The sequence below is a fragment of the Lathamus discolor genome, chromosome 2, assembly GCF_037157495.1.
Source record: "Lathamus discolor isolate bLatDis1 chromosome 2, bLatDis1.hap1, whole genome shotgun sequence".
Lineage (NCBI taxonomy): Eukaryota > Metazoa > Chordata > Aves > Psittaciformes > Psittacidae > Lathamus > Lathamus discolor.
Window position 1 is genome coordinate 19,902,134 of NC_088885.1, and position 20,830 is coordinate 19,922,963.

The 20,830-nt window shown below is 35.8% G+C and overlaps 1 protein-coding gene across 1 annotated transcript in view; it reads left to right on the plus strand.

The window, feature by feature from the left end:
- Nucleotides 1–20,830, plus strand: part of KCNH8 (potassium voltage-gated channel subfamily H member 8) — a 173,830-nt gene that overhangs the window by 81,598 nt on the left and 71,402 nt on the right. Inside the window, exons 4-5 of the mRNA XM_065666043.1 lie at nt 5,040–5,167; nt 7,880–8,120. Of these exons, the coding sequence (XP_065522115.1) occupies nt 5,040–5,167; nt 7,880–8,120 (369 nt within the window). The remainder of the gene's footprint in view (nt 1–5,039; nt 5,168–7,879; nt 8,121–20,830) is intronic.

Here is a 20,830-nt window from a genome sequence, read left to right on the forward strand (position 1 = left end):
TTTTGGTTTTTTTGAGAACTGTCTATAAAATGTATTTTGCCTTAATGTTATTGGCTATGAATAAGTACCGTTGTGTTTCCTGTAGACTTCATTGTATTTATTTTATAGCATGTGGGCTATTTGCAGGTGTCTATGCAATGATCACACTTTCTCATGTGGTTTTCCTTACTCTATGGTTCAAGTAATGAGGGCTTCTCAAGACTTGTATTAAAAGTACAAAAAAATCTTAATTGCACTTTTTACAGGAAGGCTTTTACAGATAGAGTTGTAAGACTGATAAATGATGAAGAAACGGTTCATGGAACCCAGGATCATAAAGGAACAGTTCAGTACTTATAAGGTATCCCAGGTAACAACACCTCAGTGTGTGACTGGGCCAAGTGTCTGGATTATGACCCCCCAGAGAAATACACAGAAAGGTAATGGGGAGGTTTATTTCTCTGCCTGGTTTCAGAATACGGCAGTAGGGAAGATCACCTATTTATAAAACTATGCACTACACTATTAAATAAACCTCAATAATATAATTTTTTCAGATAGCAGGCACTATAGGGTTGACTGCCCATGTGAATCCAGAGCCATCTTTTCTTCAGAGCTCTTCATCATCGCAAAGTGTTTAAAGGTAGCCGTGTCTGTACTACCTTTCCTGGCTTTGTCCATATGGACAGTCAGGTTTGCTGCACATCATGATTTGAAATGGTCATATTTATACTGTTTGAAGAGGATAGTTAATGTGTCTGAATCAGTCTTGCCCTATGCCTAGCAGGCACACGTAAACAAACAGGACAGCAGTGGCAAACAAGTAGCCAAGGCTAGAATATAACCTTAAGTGTGGAGCTATTGTAGTTGTCAAGATGCAAGAAAGCAGTGAATGGTTATGGTCTTGTCTCTAGTTTTGAATTTTATGTTTTCAATGTACTCAAGTGATTGAAAAAAATTACAGAAACATTTATAAGAGGTCCAAGTCTGCAGACTCACAGCCTTTAGGATAACTCTGTCACATTGGATTTTGGTATAACTACCTTCCTTGAATAAAGTTGCTCAAGTGTGCATGTGTTCCAGGACTAAACTCTCACACTACTTTGCCTTGCCCCTCTATAGCTCATTCACAGTCTATTGTATTCTGCATTGAAATTGAGAGGTGCTGGTTGCTTTTATTAGTTCTCTAAGTATATAATTGTTTGAATAAAAACAGATAAATCTCTTTGGTTTTCCTGTGTAATGTGAATGAAATGCTAGATATTAATTTTCTCTTTTGCATCCATGCACACTTGTGTAGAAAATTTTCTGTGGTAATGATCCATGATCAGACTGGGAGATGATTCTATGCAAACCCATGTTGGGCATTTAATCACACCAGAAGAAAATCTAGGTAGTGGGTTTAATTAATGCATATTCTGCTATGATAGCTCATAAACTGAGGAAAAACTGAAGGCAGTTCTTTCAATGCTGGGAAAAATGAGGAAAAATACCAAGGCTGAGACATTTTTTGGCAATAATGTACAATCTTTTTGGCCAGAGCAGGTTAGCTTCTTGCAGTACTTTGAAAGAGATGCATTTCATGGTGTCTCTCATGCCGCATCTTGACTGCTGTGGAGTGTGCATAACGCTTCTGGGTCATGTCAGAGTTAGTGTAGACAGCTTGAGTCTACTATCCATGAAGATCTTGGTGGCTCTACTTGTATGTGATGGATTTACTTTCCAAGAAAGCTCCTATTCCTGTGCCATTACAGACAAGCACAAGGCTGGAGACTTAGAACAAGGATAGGTTGATATTCAGGTGTGTCCTGCTCATGTCTGTGGTTGTGTTCTTGGGCCATGAGCCAGTTCATGTCACCCTCTCAGCTGTTCTAAGAAGGAAGATCCCAGGAGCTGGCAGGCTGCAACAAGCTCCCTTGACCATAGCTTCAGGAACAGCATGTGATATCTATTATCTGTTACCACCTGAACTTCATGGCTGAAAGAATATCTCCCATTTGATGTGTAAACACTTTATGCTACACTTAAATACTAGAAATTAAAAGTATTTCCTCTGGGGAATAAGAATATTAGAAATCATACAGTATTCTGGACAATATCTGATACTATGCTATGCTCTGCCTACTCTGATGTGTTTTGAAGGAGAGCAGACATAGGTTTTGTTTTAATTTGGTCAGTAAATCTGAGTTTACAGTTCTTTTTCATTGCTAAGGCAGCATATACCTTGTAGAGCTTATCAGAAGTTGTTGGGTTTTATTTTTCTGATTTAAACCTAAGGAGTAGATTTTTTTTCCCAAAGGCATAAGAAAGGATTTATGCCTCACTGTTAACCCTAAGCAGAAGACTGATGTCTCATGTTCTTCTAAAAGCACAAAGAGAAAAGTCAGCAGTTACAAAGGCGTTTCCATTTCATTGTGCTTTTTTTACTGTGACCTTCCATTATAAGATTGCAAGAGGTCCTGAACTGTTATAAGACTAATGTTAAGATCAGCAAAGGGTTGTCATTAAAAGTTTTTCTTCTTAGGAAAGACTTCTGAGATTATCATGTGTGATGTTTGTCATGCTATACCTAATCTTATTTGAAAGAAAAAAACAACACAGAAGGACAGCAGAAAGAGTTAAAGAATACTTTACCACTTTTCTGATGAAAGAAGGGTCAAGTCTAAATTGCAAAGCATCCTTCTTAAGAGCTATTCTGGGGTGGGGAGGGGGAAGAAGGAGAGAGCATTATTCTGGAAATTATCTAGTGTCCTGAAAACATTGCTGGCAAGAAACCTGTGAAAGGTATTTGCCCAATTTCTCAGCCTGCCTCATAGACGTGAAGCACATTTTATTGACTGCTTTGTGAGGCAGTAAATTGAATGGCCTCATTCACATGGCAGTTTAGGTTGCAAAACAGAAGAGAGGCCTGTAAATAGTTTTAAAGAGAATTTGTCCTGGGTTCTGCTGTAACAGTGATTTTTCTCCTTCCTAGTTGCCGGAGCAGTGCTGAGGTTTGACTTTAGCCTGAGAACAATGCTTGATAACACACCAGTATTTTAGTTGTTGCTAAGTAATGATTACTCCAATCAAGGACTTTTCAGTCTCTCATGCTCTGCTAGTGAGGAGGGGCAAGAAAAGCTGGAAAGAAGCAGAAGCAGGACACCTGACCCAAACTAGCCAAAGGGATATTCCCTACCACACCACGTCATGCCAAGTATATAAACCGGGGGAGTCACCTGCAAGGCCCAGATTGCTGCTCGTGTCAGGCTGGGTATCAGTCAGTGGGTGGTGAGCAATTGTACTGTGCATTACTTGTGTTTATTCTTTTCCTTTTCACCTTTAAATTTTATATTCTCACCCCTTATCACTGTTACTACTGGTGGTAGCAGTAGCAGTGATTTGTGTTATACCTTAGTTACTGGAGTATTCTTATCTCAACCCATGGAGTTTATATTCTTTTGATTCTACTCCCCACTGCTCTGGGAGCTGAGTGGGGGGTAAAAAAGGGGGAGTGAGAGAGCAGCTGCATGGTTCTGAGTTACCAGCTGGGCTTAAACCACGACAGAATTTCAAAGTCATATTAAAAAGCCAGACAACTACAGCTGCCTAGAGCTACGGTAGAGACTTGATTCAACAGACTGAAATTAATTTTTGCTCAGAGAAACAGATAAAAACTTTATTGTCACCCAGAATTTAAGAGCACTTTTAAAATTGAGTTTTAAATGGTTTGATGTTTGAGAGATGAAAATTAACAAAACCAGCAAAAAAAAACCCAAACAAAACAAAACCACATTCACTTAGTTGAATTCTTTTCTGAAATACTTTGAGTTTATCTTTCTTCACTGTAGCTGGCATCTGTATGTGTTGTAGCTCTTTCAACTATCTGCAGACAACAAAGTTGGAAATGGGGAAATTTAGGACTTCTTTAAAAGCCTTCTCCAGGTATTGAGTAGCTATTTGGTTTTGCAGTGCACTGTAAAAAATACTCAGCTAGAGAGAGCTCTTGCATGAATTACAGGAAACATTCTTCACTGAGAAATTTAGAAAGTTTCTATGCTTTTAGTTATGTACAGTTTTGTGTTGTTGAACCAAAAAGGCATTAGTCTTGTATAAGTCAAATCTTTCTTGCCTAGAAAAGAACCTAGAAAAGGCAGGTTCCAAGATGTTAATAAGCTATTTTGCTTGTAAATTTCTGGCTCTGCTAATTGGTTTGGGGTTTGTTTAGGTTTTCCCTTCCCCTCTCCCCCCCCTTAATTTTATGCATTCCTTCTTTCTGCTTATTCCTTTATTCCCATAATTCCTTTTTTCTTAATCCTGACATATCACAAAATGTCTATTTTCATTTACTCTGGCATCAGTTCACTGTAATTCCACCAGAGTTACTGGAGTTTCTTTGAATTTACTGTTATATAAGCAGGAACATACTTTGATCCCATGATTGATAGTTACAGACATCTGAATGGAGGGAAAAAACACAAACCTTCCCAAACCAGTGTTCAGTCTTTATTCCTTAATGGATTTTATGTCATCAAGGAATGCATCAAATGACCATGTGGTGAGAAAAGGAATTTAAAAGCATGAATACAAGAACTGGATATTATTAATGAGCAAGCTTGCAAATTAGTCTATTCTGACATAGTGGAAGCCTAGTATAAGTCAGATTGTTTTTAAAAAGCACGTCAGAAGAGAACTTTTTCTTTCCTTGAAACAAAAGAGAGGGTAGAAACACCTTAAGGACATTTCAAACAGTTACTCCTAGCCATGCTTGTCTCTGGTCTGTAATAATTTAATTTTCTGAACGAGTAAGGAGTACATTTTTCTCACCTGTGAAATCATGCGTTGTAATTAGTTGCTTCTGAGTTGCATGAGGGCATTTGACAAAAATTCAAAAATTTATTAGCCCTTCAGGAAAGGGATTTTGGTTTTTTAACTGCAAAAGATTAAGCAAGACTAAGAAAAAGCATGTATAATCTTTACATCTAGCCCTATCTATAGCCAAATCTAAAATGTCAGTACAGCTCCCCAGGTTATAATTGCCATTTCCTGATGTTTACTGGACTCTCACTTCTGTTCTGCAGAAAAATGGAAAGGAAGAGGAAGAGCAGGGTCACATTTTGAGTCAGCGCGCAGACGGAGTAGAGCTGTCTTTTATCATGTATCTGGACATCTACAAAGAAGAGAGAAAAACAAATTAAAAATTAATAACGTAAGTGTAATTCTTCTCTGTATTAAAAGTGTACTCTTTGTACTGTCTTAAAAAAAAAAAAAAAAAAAGCTGTAAAATGTCAGTGAGTACCTGAGAAATGTCCTAGTCATAAATTTATGGTAAGAAAAGGAGTAAAACGCAGGTCATTTAAGTGCAGTTCTGCCTGCTGTGGTGTTTTACACTTCATATAGGACGAAGATATATATATAGAAATAAGCTATATAGCATTTAGCCACACTTTAAATTGACATTTATTTATCCCCAGAAAAGCCACAATGTAAAATTTCTCAGAACTTAGTTTTACGTTCCAATTATTTACTGTCCCAACTATTTAATTTCAATAACTACTAGTTGAAAAAAAAAAAAAAACCAAAAAAAACAACACACACACAAAAAAACACCAAAAAAAAAACCAAACAAAAAAGCCTCAAGGTATTGCTCTAGCTGAAAATCTCTATACTGTGTAAGCTCCAGAAAGTCACACTTGATTTAGACAACTTTTCAGTTGAATGTCTCCAACTTTGTGCAGAATAAACTTATTTTTTCATTTCCTAATTGAAGTAGTAATGTTTTTTTCTTTACATTACTTTTGTGTTTTCCTACTAATTAACTAATAAGTAAGTTCATAACACAGCATGAGTTGCAAAACCAAATAAAAAAATAGACAAACCCCAAAATCTGACAGCTGAACAACTTCTAAAGAAATATGCTGAGGAGAAAGAATAACTTTCCTACTCTATGGAACCATGTATGAGGAGAAAGGTTAAAGCAGAGGAAAACTAGAGATGCCTATGAAATCAGTATGTACATGTAAAAATTTGTTAGAATGATATCTGAGAAACTGATCATTACCATCAAAAAACTAAAATCTTTGACAGAGCCACAAGAAGAATTTTTTGTTGTTGTTTTTTGGGTTTTTTTTTTATGGTTAGGGGAAGATGGAAGACAGGCAATGGAAAAAATAACCAAAGTATACAGATAATGAACACCCTGAAAAGATCATCTGCCACTGGGCATGTTCCTTTCATTGGTGAACAAAAGTAAGCAGCAGTGCAGATGCATCCTCCTAGATATTATTATGTTAGAAATTAAAAGCAGAAAAACACCAGTGTGGATTAAGGACATGAAAATACACGGCTGGTATATACCTCAAAGGGCATGCATTCACTTCCATTGAATGTAAATTTTAAATGTTAAAAAATGTTAAATGATTAAGAAAAGTTAAAAAGCTAAAAACGCTTTAAAATATTAAATGTTAAAAATGTAAAAATTAAAAAAGAAAAAAATCTGCAAAATAACACCAGGTCTTCCAATGATATTTTCATAGCACAAAAATATTTTTTAGGAAAATAACTTTTAAATAGGTTTTGGTGACTTTAATATACTGTCAAAATCCTAATGCAGATGATATTATATTAGTTAAAAACATTTGTTTTCAAACTAATTTACTACATTTAGTGAACAGATTTTGACAGCTATGAATTGGAAGTCATAAGAGGAACATTTTCTTCTCTGTTATGAAAAATGGGCTGATGCTAATAGTGGGAAATCAGCCCCTAAGTTTCACAAATGAGAGCTAAGAACGGAGAAGGCAAGGACAACAGTATTTCACAAGAAGCACACAAAAAAGAAAAGCTGTGTCAGGCGAGGCAAATGTAATTAAGTTGTGGTCATGCAGCTGTCTTTTTATATTCCTAGCGAATAACTTTAAGAACAGAAGTAATCTTAGCTTGCTGAATACACAGTATTGTTTTGTGAGCATCTTCATTACTGGAACAGCATTAACCATGACCCAATGACAACAAGCAAGAATTTTGTTAGTAAATAATACAAAACAGTTCATATACCACATGCTGCTTTTCAGGAGGGTAGGTGACTTGTTTGGGGTTCTTTTGACTCTGAAAGACAAAAGCTCAGAATTGATAAAGCTAATGCTTAAGACTGAAGTCTGTTGCAGAGAACTCTCCTGGTTAGATGACAAAGATTCAAGACACATGAGAAAGCTAGGTATAGACTAATGGCAAAAGTAGTCAGTTCTGGTGCCATATTACAATCTGTCTACATTAGTATTTCAGTTTAGATCTGGAGTGGAAGAAAAAGTTATTCTTACCGATTATTCTGTGTTTCATAACAGTTCATAACTGGATTCCCTTAGGTGAAACTAAACTAAGAGAGGTGCTCCAAGCACAAACAGCTGTTCTGTCTGAAGGACCAGGCTACAGTTAGTCAGAGAAAAAAAACTCCTCACAGCTCTAAAAAATATATAGGATGTTTTGTCTTAAGCACCATCTATTCCTTTCTGTGTTTATTCCTATTTGCAGTACTACGTCATTATGTATACAAAGCTTTAACCTTCTGTCCAGCAGAAAAAACATTGCTTTTCAGTCAGAATTCACCCAACAGAGAAAGAAATAGTTTGCCAGATTCAACCCCCTCCTCATTCTCTTTAATCTGTTCTTTATTAATCCTCTTCCTGTCCCAACATTCACAAAAGTTATTCCATCAACAGAACCATCTGTCTAAATAAGTGTGAGGACTACATTAGAAAAAAAATAACATTAGTTCTTGCCTGTATTACAGTGTGTCATATTTCATTAAGCTTAAAAAAACCCAAAACGACCAACCAACAAACTAATGGCTGCATTGGAAGAATTGCATCTGTATGATAAAATAAATGCATTGTCTCATTTCATCTTTTTCTCTCTTTTTCAGAATGTTTTTGTAGATAAACCAGCATTTCCAGAATACAAAGTTTCAGATGCAAAAAAATCCAAATTCATACTATTACATTTTAGCACTTTTAAAGCTGGCTGGGACTGGCTTATTTTACTGGCAACGTTTTATGTTGCTGTGACTGTACCTTACAATGTTTGCTTTATTGGTCATGATGAGCTGTCTACAACTCGAAGTACAACTGTCAGTGACATTGCAGTGGAAATTCTTTTTATCATTGGTAAGTTATGTTTGGGATTTGTTTGGGATCTCTTTTTTTTGGCATTTAGGTTTTTCACTGAATGTATAATATAGCGAAAAAAATAATCACTTTCATGATTTTAAAGGAAATTTTTAGCTGTGTGTTTTTAGATTTTTACCTGAACTTTAGATTACCTTTTGGTTTTGGGGGGTTTTGGTTTTGGCTTTGATTTTGGGGTTGTTTTTTTCTTTTTTACTGTAAATTGATTCGGGAAGTCCTGCTGTTACTCAGAAGGGAACTTTAATCTCAAGGAAAACCATTATTATACCATGAGGATACCTAAAACCTTCCCAATGTAGGGGTGTGCCCTGGAATTACTATACTGTTGTTTGTAATGTACTTTATTTTCCTCTTACTTTTCACAAACACTTAGAAGACACATAGACCACAAGTTGAAAATCATTAGATTTTAAAACTAGTGACATAAGATCAAAACTCATTCTACAATAATGCAAATGTGCAATATCAGTATGCTATACAGACAACAGGGATATCATTTAAGAGGTTGTCTTAAGCTTGTCATCTGGTCCATTCTCTAACCTTTTTATCTGAATAAACCATTTAATTCTTATATCTTTCAAGAATTAGTAAGAAGACAAGATCATATCTAATAGCAGCCTTGTACCAAATCTACACTATTTTTCATTTTACCTTTTTTTTCTATTGTGAATATGGAAAAGAGTCTACACTAGAGTCCCACAAATTTTTTCACAAGTTTTTATTATAATACCACTCAATGCTGTCACACTGACAAACCATAGCTCAGATCTGTTGATAATATGCAGGTGGAGAAACTATGATTTTTTAGAAATAAACAAAGTTGAGTATGTCTGTCTTGAATATGAAAAGGCTTAGGTGGGTTACAAGGCAGACAGAAAATTAACAAAAGACTAAAATCATCCTCAGATTTGAAACTTTGTTTCTACTTTAATTTTCTCTTTTATTTCTTTTTTTTTTTCTTGAAAAAAAATGTAACTTAACGCGTAAATTCAAAGCAATGTTATGATCTTCTGTGGGAGAACTAAAAAAACTGTTTTCTTAAACACTAAGTAACAACTCAGAATGTCTTTAGTTTTAACAGAATTTTTTTATTATGAAAATCTTGAAAAGTTCATTACATTTCTCTGACAGCTTTACTGTAGACAGTAAGAATAATAAGTGATGTGGCTGATGGAAGAATCACACCTTATGACAGACAAATATTTGAGTTTCCTCCTTTAGATATTGTTTTGTTTTTAGGTTAAAGGTCTAATTTTCCCCTTTTTTGCTCACTATTAAATCTTCATTGAGTCTTTCATGTTAATGCAAGCAACTCACATTCAACGATACTCAGGCACTGCAGTAAGAAAACTACATTCTGAAATGAAGATCATCAGAGATCGCATTTTGTCTTGTGTAAAAAGAACAAGATTATAACTCTAGTCAGTCATAAATGACTTCATGTTCCCTTTTAAGGAATACAAAATTAAACCATTCTACTTGATCTACCTGGGCATCTTTATAAAAACAGTAGTCTTAAGGTTACAGTATCTTGCTAATGGATGTATCCTTCACCTCACACCAGTGGTTTTTGTTATGAATGTAGTTATTTAAATCTGAGCGTAAGATTTATGTGCTGTAGTATTCATCTGAAGCAAGACAGATGGTCTACTGCTCAGTGCTACTTTTCTGTTTATATAATTTTCTTGAAATAATGGACTTCTTATATCAGTGAGAGTCTCTGTGATCAATACAGTGTCTATGTAAGAAAAAAAAAAAAAATTTTTTTTGCAAATTTTACTTCATATTTTCTTGTTAGAATTTCAGTTCTATCATCCAGAAAATAAAATTACTGTTGTAACTAAATTCATATGAAGAAAACTGTATAAAGTACTAGAAAAGACTTCTTTGCATAGTTATGTTACTGGTAACCACAAGCGCTGTACTGTAGCATAAAAATATTCCTCCCCCAGAGTTTCAATAATGGCTCAAATTTCCCCAAAATAATTGTTTTTAAAATTGTTATCTGTTTGTAAGTTTGTGGCTCTGGGGAAATATTTATGGAATATTTTCAGGATATTCTCATACTGCATTTAAATCTCTGCAGTGAATTCAAAGAAAATAGTGTGTTTATAGTCATCTCTCAGTTGTCCCTTGTCCATTAAAATGCTGAATGAATATGCCTCAGAACATTATAACTATCTTGAAATTAGTAAGATTGACAGCATACATAAATTTAATCATAAATTTCAGGGCGCTGTTGCACTGTGGCTCTGACAAGCACATCTTTGATGGATGATCTACGTGTTCTGAGAAAAGTCAATGAGAAGCACTGAGTAAAATTCTTTTTACAATGCTGCTGCCTCAGAAAGTCAGTGAAGTCTGAGATGGGGCCTTCACTATATTATGGCTCTGTAACCATAGAATCATAGAATGATTTGGGTTGGAAAGGACTTTAAGATCATCTAATTCCACCACCCCCTGTTATGGGCAGTGACACCTCTCACTAGGCCATGGATTGAGGTATCAGGGCTCTGTAATTATGGACTGGAGAAAAAATGTCTATCAGCTCTGATTTTATTCAGATTTCTCAGAAATGTGAGGTTACTCACATAACTTTCATAAACTTGTATTTGAACTTGACAAAGTCCTCTGTTTTCGCTGTGTTATCAAGGGGAAAAAAGATATGATTGCAAAAGGGAAAGATGATGTTTTCTGCACATCAGTTCAAGGCACATAATAGGGCAGATGCTAAGGGTTTCCTTTAAGAAGAATAGTTTTAATAAGTCTAGTAGCTAAAAAGATTCTTTTAGGCTTATCCAATTTGTGAGTCAGCATACACTTAAACTTGCTAAAAATATATATGGAAGTGTTCTCCTGAGTTGGTATGCTCGTAAGAGTGCTGATTTGAATTAAATTTTTTATGAGAACAGAGCACATCTAGCAAGAGTTTTAACTGCTTTAGCCTTGATAGTTCTCTAAAACACGAACAGAAGATAAACAATAAGAATAACTGATTGTGTGATGTCTTTGGGGAAGAGATTGCAGAGGGAGCGTGACTAAGTCTTCTCAAAGCAAAATTATTTTTCTCTTGATGTTTCCTGTATATGCTAATGCTTTGATAACCTGTGCGATGTGATGATTGAGTGTACTTTTAGATCTCTTTTCCTCCATAATGTGTGTAAACCTTCTCTAACATTCCCCTGTAAATAAATATTTTGCTTCCTCTGTCCAATGATAATTTAGGTTTAGAATTTTTTTACTGTTTTAGGTATCCTGAAATCATAAAGAGCTGGAGAGAAAACCTTTTAAATATCAGTGTAAATACATAAAAAATTATCTTACTGTTTCAGCTGCTGAGTGATAGTACCTGCTTTATTGCACTATTTACTTCAAAGTTTATACCCCTTAATTTGCATAAGCAATAGCTAGGTCCTTCATTTGTAGATAGGTATGTCTGGATGGCTAAAGTTTTAATATTCCTAGGAAGTATAGCAGATCTTGATTACTTTTCAATTATATTTATAAAGTTTTCTCTTTTTTGTAAAGCTGTGGGAGTCTCTCTCCAAGTTCATTCCATTTTACTAGTAATAACCTCCTGACCACATAACTTTTATTCTTCTGTAACTATCCAATGTAGTGCTTTTCGTTCTGCAACAATTTCATTCTAGATTTCAGATATTCTTTCTCTCTTGTTTTTTTGGTGGTTTTTTTTTTTTTTTTTTTTTTTTTAACATTATTGAACACCTTAATTGCAGAAAGTAACATTACTGGGAAAGGTTAGGCTCACAGGTCCATTTGAATAGAATGTCTTCAACAGGAGTTGAGGTCAAGGCAATAGTTCAGCAAAAATGTATATAAGCTTTCACAGTAATGGTAATATATTGTTTGCTAGATAAGATCAGAGGTGTCTGGTATTTTGTCTCCTAAGATGGCCAGGAATGGCTGCAGAGAGAAGAGCTATAGAAATAAGTGATCTTTAACTTTTAATTTCATTTTTCTATTTGTGGATCATCCAGTTTCTAGTGGAAGTCAGAGAATCCTGAATACTAATTATAGCCATAAAATTATGCTCTTTATAAACATCCTGTCAACAGTAATTTTAAGTGATTTTCTGCAACATACTCCTTTGTCTACCTGTGGGGAAAAATAATCCATACCCATCCCTCTTTCTACTCTCTCCACACACGTTCGTCTGAAGAATTTTCCTATGGCTTGCTCTTTCAAGACAGAAAATTACTAATGGTTACTAAGATCACTTCTCTTTGTATGTGTATCTCTCCTTTTAAGTTATTTAACAGAAAGTGTTTTATCAGCAATTTCAGTTTGTAAAAGCAATGTGTTTAGAAGACCTAAAGCTGTGATTTGTGTTGCATGATGCTGTAGATTAAAGAGACTTGTGGGCCCATTAACATCTATCATAGATGTAAATGACTTAAAATGTTTCCAAAACTGTCTTAAATCATATGAAGCCCTTGAGTTTCAGATGTTTAATATATAGAAATTTTAAAATATGGTACAAAGCCAGTGAAAATTCATATCATCGTTCATTATTTAGTCATTCAAGTGTGCATATTATTGTACTGAAAATAATATATGCTAAACAAAATTATTGGAATCAAATGAGATAATATTAAATACTATAGATTTTATCAAGCTGCATTAGAGAGGTGTTTTCTTTTTTGTCTTTCATGTTCTTTTTCTTAATTACAATGACTAATATTTCATATTTTTGCAAGCACACAGAAGATAATGTAAAACAATAACTGAGCTAGGGGACCTCGCATCTAAGAGAATTTACTTGTACCTTTTTAAAGGAAATGATGGTGTTTCGAGCCATGTTTTAGAAAGTGTCCTTTCAGACCCTAACATCCTAAAATTCAGGTAGACACCAGGGAAGTAATTTTAATTTATCTCTGTAAATTTATAAGTAGTTGTTCATGGACTATTGATTATCTAACAATGTGAATCAACAGTACAAAATGTTTATGTTGAAAAGCAGTAATACATTTTCTAAAGATTCTTAGTCAAAGAACCAAACCAAATTTGGCAAGACCACTATATTGTTAGAAAGTTTTTCAATAGCCTTTCTTACATATTCTTGTACGGAGGACAGCTACTAGTCTGCACATAAACTGTTTCCAAGCACAAAACCACCCACCTGGACATAAAGGAGGCAAGCATAAGTCACAATAATTTAGATGTGATCATTTCCATGGAAATATTTCTATAATTTCAAGTAGATGCAGATAAATATTATTGTAATGGAGGCATCCTGAAAATTTGACTTGTATGGCTCTCCTGACTCCTCTTCATTTGCAGGGCTGTGATGTCATTGTTACACATCATAACCCAGCTTCTCAGAGAATGAAAAAATATATGCTTGTAGATCTAACCAATTTTTCAAGAAATCAGTGTCCCCAAATGTTGCTTACTACTCTTGAAGCTCGGAGATACCTTACAGCTAAGAAAACTGCTCATCTGAGCATTTCTGCTTTCTCCTAAGGCCAAAATGAATAACATTGACTTAAACTACTGCTGAAATGGTTACAAGAAGAGATTCTTATCTATTGTGCCATGTACCATCAAAGTTAAAGGTAAAATTCAAGAAACAGTACTTAAAGAAGTACTGAGCAGGCTCCATTCAGAAATATGATTTTGTGATGGAAAACTTAAAATAAAGCAAGTGGATTATGCAGGATAAAGGGCTTTTAAAAAACATTTGCAGGATGATGGGAACCTCATGAATATAGGCTGAAATATTCAGAATTTACCATATGTAATTCCTTACTATTCTGGGAAGAACAGCAACTTATAACTGGGTCAAGATATTCTGCATCTGGTTCTAGCAAATATAGTCACTGTTCCACTTCTCAGCTGTCCTAAATGAAGCTCCCAGACAGATTTTTCTTTCCTAATTCCTGTTTCACGAGAGTAACAGGCTTCTGAGCACTTAAGAGTTCCAAGAGCACTTAAGAACTGATTCTTCATTTTTTTTGTCTAAGCTGTGGTTTTACTACAAAAAATGCATTATGAAAAATAATTTGTTTCACCTATAGTCAGTCCGGACATTGGGAAATGCTGTAGTGATAGTTTTGTATATAATTTTCACTCTGCTTGTTTCCTGTTAAAAGATACACAGAGTTAAAACTACCACGTTCTATAGTACATGCATTGTAGCTACAATTAGACAAAGTTTATATTTATATTTAGTATACTAGTAAAACAACACTATTTTTCAAAAAGATTGAAGTCTTTTAATTAACTATCTAGGCTGTTTCCAAGGAAATGGTTAGATGCTTAAGAGTTAATATTTGTTATTATTACTTAGAGTTAGCTTAATATTTTTGTGAGCTTGCATGTGGTCTTCTTCATATTTTTTAATGGTTTATGGATAAAGTCCTGTGCAAATTTTTGTCAAGTAATTTCTGAGAAAAATAGTTCCTATATCCCCCTTGGAACTGGTAAAAAAAATTAAGTCTATGAAAGAGTTGCCCCATTGAATCTCTGAATGTTATACTTCTTTAATCTTTTCATTGTTGTCTCCATCGTTTGTGTAAAGTGAACTGTGTTCACTAAATACCTAACTGTATGTGTCTCACACATACAGAATTTAGTGAGAAGTTAAGTCATATGATTGATGTTTCTTCAGTCTTTGGAAATGCTTCTTTCTGTCACATTTCTTCAGGTTCTATTGAGAAAATTACCCGTGTAGAAACTTTCACACTTTTGAAGTCAGAAATACTAGCTTCTTTTTAAAGCAGAACTAGCAGTTCATTTTTCAGAAATATTTTTAGGTATCTGATTTTATTTCAAGACTCCAAAGTCTGTATCATCCTTTTTAGAAACATCAATGTAATATATTTTAGTTACTCAATATGTTCATGGATTGAGTCTGGTTTTAAAAGGTAGAGCATAGTTTATAATGAGAAAAATCTTTCTAGTGTTTAGTGTGTTATTATAAAGGTCACAACATGTAATGCTTTTCTGGCATATCAACTACTGTAGAACTGATATTACCTGATTCTTTTTTAACACCCTGATAGTTGAGGAGAGTAACTTGAAAAGGTGCCAAAAGGCTGAAAATCAAGGAAACTGATAAAAGAATGTTTAATACTGGGATTTGAATTCATGGGCTCTCAGCACAGTAAATAATTGCAATCAAACCCTTGGTTTTAATGTTGGTGTGCTGGTCAGTCTTTGTGTCCCAGTGTGCCCACAGTAACTGGTACAGCAGCTTAAGTGCAGTGTTTGGTAGTACATATCATACTCCCATGGGTGCTGAGGGAGCTGGCAGAGGTCATTGCTAGGCCACTCTCCATCATCTTTGGTAAGTCGTGGGAAACGGGCGAGGTGCCTGAGGATTGGCGGATGGCAAAGCTCACACCAGTCTATAAGAAGGGCAAGAAGGAGGACCCGGGTAATTATAGACCGGTCAGCCTTACCTCCATCCCTGGAAAGGTGATGGAACAACTTATTCTTGACTCCATCACTAGGCATATCAAGGACGAGGGGGTCATTAAGAACAGCCAACATGGTTTTATGAGGGGGAAGTCATGTATGACCAACCTTATAGCCTTCTATGAGGAAGTGACTAGGTGGAGGGATGATGGTAGAGCGGTAGATGTAGTTTTTCTTGATTTCAGTAAGGCATTTGATACTGTCTCCCACAGCATCCTCATAGATAAGCTAAGGAAGTGTGGGCTTGACGATCAAGTAGTGAGGTGGATCGAGAACTGGTTGAAAGGAAGAAGGCAGAGAGTTGTGGTCAATGGCGCAGAATCTAGCTGGAGGTCTGTGACTAGTGGAGTCCCTCAGGGGTCGGTGCTGGGACCGGTGCTGTTTAATATTTTCATCAATGACCTGGATGAGGGAACTGAGTGCACCCTCAGCAAGTTCGCTGATGACACAAAACTGGGAGGAGTGGCTGACACACCAGAAGGCTGTGCTGCCATTCAGCGAGACCTGGACAGGCTGGAGAGTTGGGCGGGGAGAAACTTGATGAAATTTAACAAGGGCAAGTGTAGAGTCTTGCGTCTGGGGAAGAACAACCCCATGTACCAGTACAGGTTGGGGGTTGACCTGCTGGAAAGTAGCGAAGGGGAAAGGGACCTGGGGGTCCTGGTGGATAGGAGGATGACCATGAGCCAGCAATGTGCTCTTGCGGCCAAGAAGGCAAATGGCATCTTAGGGTGCATTAGAAAGGGAGTGGTTAGTAGGTCAAGAGAGGTTCTCCTCCCCCTCTACTCAGCCTTGGTGAGGCCGCATCTGGAATATTGCGTCCAGTTCTGGGCCCCTCTGTTCAAGAAGGACAGGGAATTGCTTGAAGGAGTCCAGCGCAGAGCCACAAAGATGATTAAGGGAGTGGAACATCTCCCTTATGAGGAGAGGCTGAGGGAGCTGGGTCTCTTTAGCTTGCAAAAGAGGAGACTGAGGGGTGACCTCATCAATGTTTACAAATATGTAAAGGGTGGGTGTCAGGATGATGGAGCTAGGCTTTTTTCAGTGATATCCAGTGATAGGACAAGGGGCAATGGGTGTAAACTGGAGCATAGGAAGTTCCACGTTAACATCAGGAAGAACTTCTTTACTGTAAGAGTGACAGAGCACTGGAACAGGTTGCCCAGGGGGGTTGTGGAATCTCCTACACTGGAGATATTCAAGGCCCGCCTGGACAAGTTCCTGTGTGATGTACTGTAGGTTACCCTGCTCTTGCAGGGGGGTTGGACTAGATGATCTTTTGAGGTCCCTTCCAACCCTTGGGATTCTGTGATTCTGTACTTACTAGTGCATCAACACTGACTATAGTGCACTGCTGGACGGATTTTTTTTGTTACCATAATAACCATTCAGAACACTAATGCCTTTAGATTTCAGGTTTTTTATATTGACGGCTAATTCAACCAAATAAAACTATTTCCTCTTACGTAAGCTTTCGAACAAATGGTAAGGAAGAGCAAATCAGTCAGTCAGTTACAGATGGATTTAGGAATCAGTTCTTTTATGGTCTGTCATACCTGAGGATAGATCTTGACCCATTAAAATCACTAAAAATGCTGTCAATTTGTCAAACTGTAAAGAAGCACTGCCTTAGAACAGAGATCATGCTACTCATGTGCTGTACAGTGACAAGCATCTTGGTGCTCAATCCTGAATTATATTCACTGGAGTAATTTAACTGATAAGAGCTTAGTGGTTACTTAAACAGAATAAAGCCTGTGAATTATATTCTTTCTCAGAGTTCCATCATATTACATGAATGTGGTATTCTTGTGCTGAGGATTTTAAGAATTTGTAGCTTTGAACTCAGTTTCCATTGTTCATCTGAATGCTAGTGATCCAGCTAAAGCCACAAGATCTCTAAAAGAGAATTTCATTGAACAGAGGAGTAACGTCTCTAAAATGAGTTTCCCAAACTCTTGTGACTGCCCAAACAAAGCAAACAGGGTTGTTTCCACAATATTCTGAAGTGCTAATGGCCAGGAGAAAATGTTGCTGAGAGCTGCACCAATGTAAAAATTGGAGGGAGATGTATACTTGATAGCCGAATGTTACAATTTAAACGTACTGTTGCTTATGGACTATTCCTAACCCTTTTACATCATTTTCTTTAGTGATCATGCACCTCAATAAACTTTTTTTTTTTTTTTTCACATTTAAGCTGTGGGAGAGAACAAATTTTTCTACGTAACAAAATGCCATCCTGATGGTACAATGGTGACTTTTGATTTTTTTTTTTTTTAGATTTCAAGTCCATTGGGACCTACAGTTCATATCTTGGGATAGTTCATTTTTTAATTTCCAACAGTATGAAATTTGGGTTGGCTTCTCACCGTAACCTATATCAGCACAGTACATCTGACATTTCAGTTATATGTAGTGTTATACAACTTTTCATTTCCTAAAGATTCTGACAAGAAAGAAAAATTTTTACCATCTAAAAGTTCAATCTTAAACATAAGACATTATATTTAGTCCAGGTATTATTACAAAGTACAACCTCCATGGCTTTTTAATATAATCTTTTTTTTGTCCTTCTGTTGAGCACCAGTTTAAATTGGTGTTTTCATACCATTCACTGAGTGGATCTATCTGTTTGTGAATGTGAGCATGACAGAATTCTAGCAAGGGATGGTTTGGTAAAGAATGTGACGTGTCGTTCAGAACTTTAATTCAAGAGAGGTCACCAAACAGTTCCAAACCTCTACAGACTTGCTGAGATTTCCCTCCTTATATATGCCCAGCTATGAAATAAGTTGTCTTTTCGTAGGAACTGAGCATTGCTAGGGCATGGATTTTCACATTGGGAGCTTCTGAAACAGTAGATGGTCACAAATAGGTGAGTAAAAGCCATTAGAACACTCAAATAAGGAAAGGAGTAAGTTAAGAGCTTTTTAGTTAAATCATAGTATTGGGTTCAGTAACTTAGAAACAAAATATTGCAAAAGCATGTAGCTGTGGTAATTGCAAACTTTGAAGACATTAGGGTAGTGCTAATCAAGCCTTCTGATTACTGCTGTGGATTTCTTTAACCTTTCAGAATCACTTTGCATGAGTTTTAGAGATTTCTCACAAGACTTTATTGTTCTTCAATAAACTGGTATCATTGGTAGGTAAAAGATAGTGCACAGCAAGATCCACAATTTCTAACATGTTAAATTATCCATAAGTACTTTCAGAACAGATTATTGTACAGTTTTTGATGTTTGACTATACATAGTTGCCATAATTTGCTTACCATTGTAGTTGCTGAAAGTCTTAATGATAAGAAAACATTTTTAAAATGAAAAAAGAAGTTAATCTTCCACTTTTTTAAGCAGCAATGCCAAAAAGACTGTGGAACATGTCATTCCTAAAAACAATAAAATCTCTCAGAAGACATGGTTGTTTCTAAATTTGTATTAAAGATTCCCTTGAGCTTTTAGAAGTTTCTTTCCTCAGGAGTTCTGTCTAGTTTTGTTTTGGTTTTTATTATTGGGGGTTTTTGTTTGTTTTTATTATTGGTTTTATTTGGTTTTTATTATTTCCTTACAGCTTTCTCATTCAGTGCTTTAGCACAGCTGTTAAACTGTGAATAAGGTTGCCCAGATGAAGAAACTGCTTACACCCAAACATAGCTCAGAAAGCTGTCAAGAAGTAAAAGATGGATTACACTCACCTACCTCTCTCTGGATTTTCATCTAATGAGTTGGTGAAGAAAGAAGCACTTCCTATTTCTTATTCATTTTTTTATATGTAAAAGTTATCTGGGGCTGTTGTCCTAAATTGCTTTGATAAGAAGGCAGAAATTGGTGTTGCACAGGACAAACTCTAATCTCTTTAATCTTGAACAGTGCACACTGATAAGCCTTTGGTGTACAGGATGCCTTAGGGGAATTTAAAGCAAGCATTCATCTCCTTTTCTGTTAAAGGTTTAGCGGTTTCACAAATACTAATGTGCAATAAGTAAGCAAATCTTTTTTCTAACTTTGATAACTACACACTGGAGGTTTCAGAGACAAATGAGAAGTTTCAAAATACTGGTGATGTAAATATTCTTATCTGTCTTACCTGTATCAACCAAATCTGCATAAAGCAGCTTTGTATATGGCTAGTGTCACCATACTGATTTGTAAATGTGCATAGTAACCAACTAACTCTACTAAACTCCTGTGGAGCTGAACTGACCCCCCCCCCCTTGCTCATTCCGAATCATATGAAATCATACTAATTTTACATCTTAATTGTACTATTGTAATTTTCAGAACATTTTTTATAGATGTAAGAATACAGGGCCAGCTGAGACTATTTGGTGATGTAATCTAAATTTTTTGTAACTCTGATTTTACTTACATGTTCTGTTTAGCCTGAGGATCTTACTGTATGACAGCAGTAGTTCTCAAATCAGGAACTAATTATAACCTGCAAGACCTCAGTCTGTGGAACCAGATAGCCTCTGCATGTGTCTGTGTCACTTTGTGTGAAAGCTTTGCACTAAATCTTGACAAATTTGAAGGATCAGCGCTGTGCCAAAACAATGAGAACTTTCTCACACCTTTCATTTTAGGACAATCAGCTCTTATGGGTCAAATGGAAGAATCAAACTGTCAGAAACACCATAGGTCAAATATTAACAGTGTATATGTTGAATAGCATATGTCAATTGATCATAGAAGACAGTCTTGGTTTCAAACTGCAGAATAACATAAAACATTTCTGCCAGTGAAACCTGGGAAATAATTCACTTGCTCTTGCTCTGGTTTACAGTGCTCTCCTTTTCTGTAAGTCTGTGTGTTGGCTATCCTCATTACATTAACAACATTGTTGAAAAATGTCATTTCCAAAGCCTACATCATTCAGAAGTAATGCCACAGAATAAACAAAATAATACAAAATAAAATAAAAAAAGAGAGAAAACATGGGACAATGTGAAAAACAATTTCCTTGAAAAATGGGAAAATTCAGGAAAGGAAAAAAAAACCTAACAACAGATCCTAATAAAACCTAGCTCATTTAAAAGGAGCTGCATAAATGTTTACTTATTTTATATAAGCATAAGGTTTTGATTTTAATTTTTTTATTATTATTTTTGAATAAATCACAAGGGGAAAATCTTTTAATACTCATTTTTGCATTGCTTTCTGGGTTGTACAAAAGCTTGGAAACGGGGCAAAGCTCACCACTACTCTATGGCTCTAGCGGTGATAATGTTTTGTGTGAGGTATTCTGGA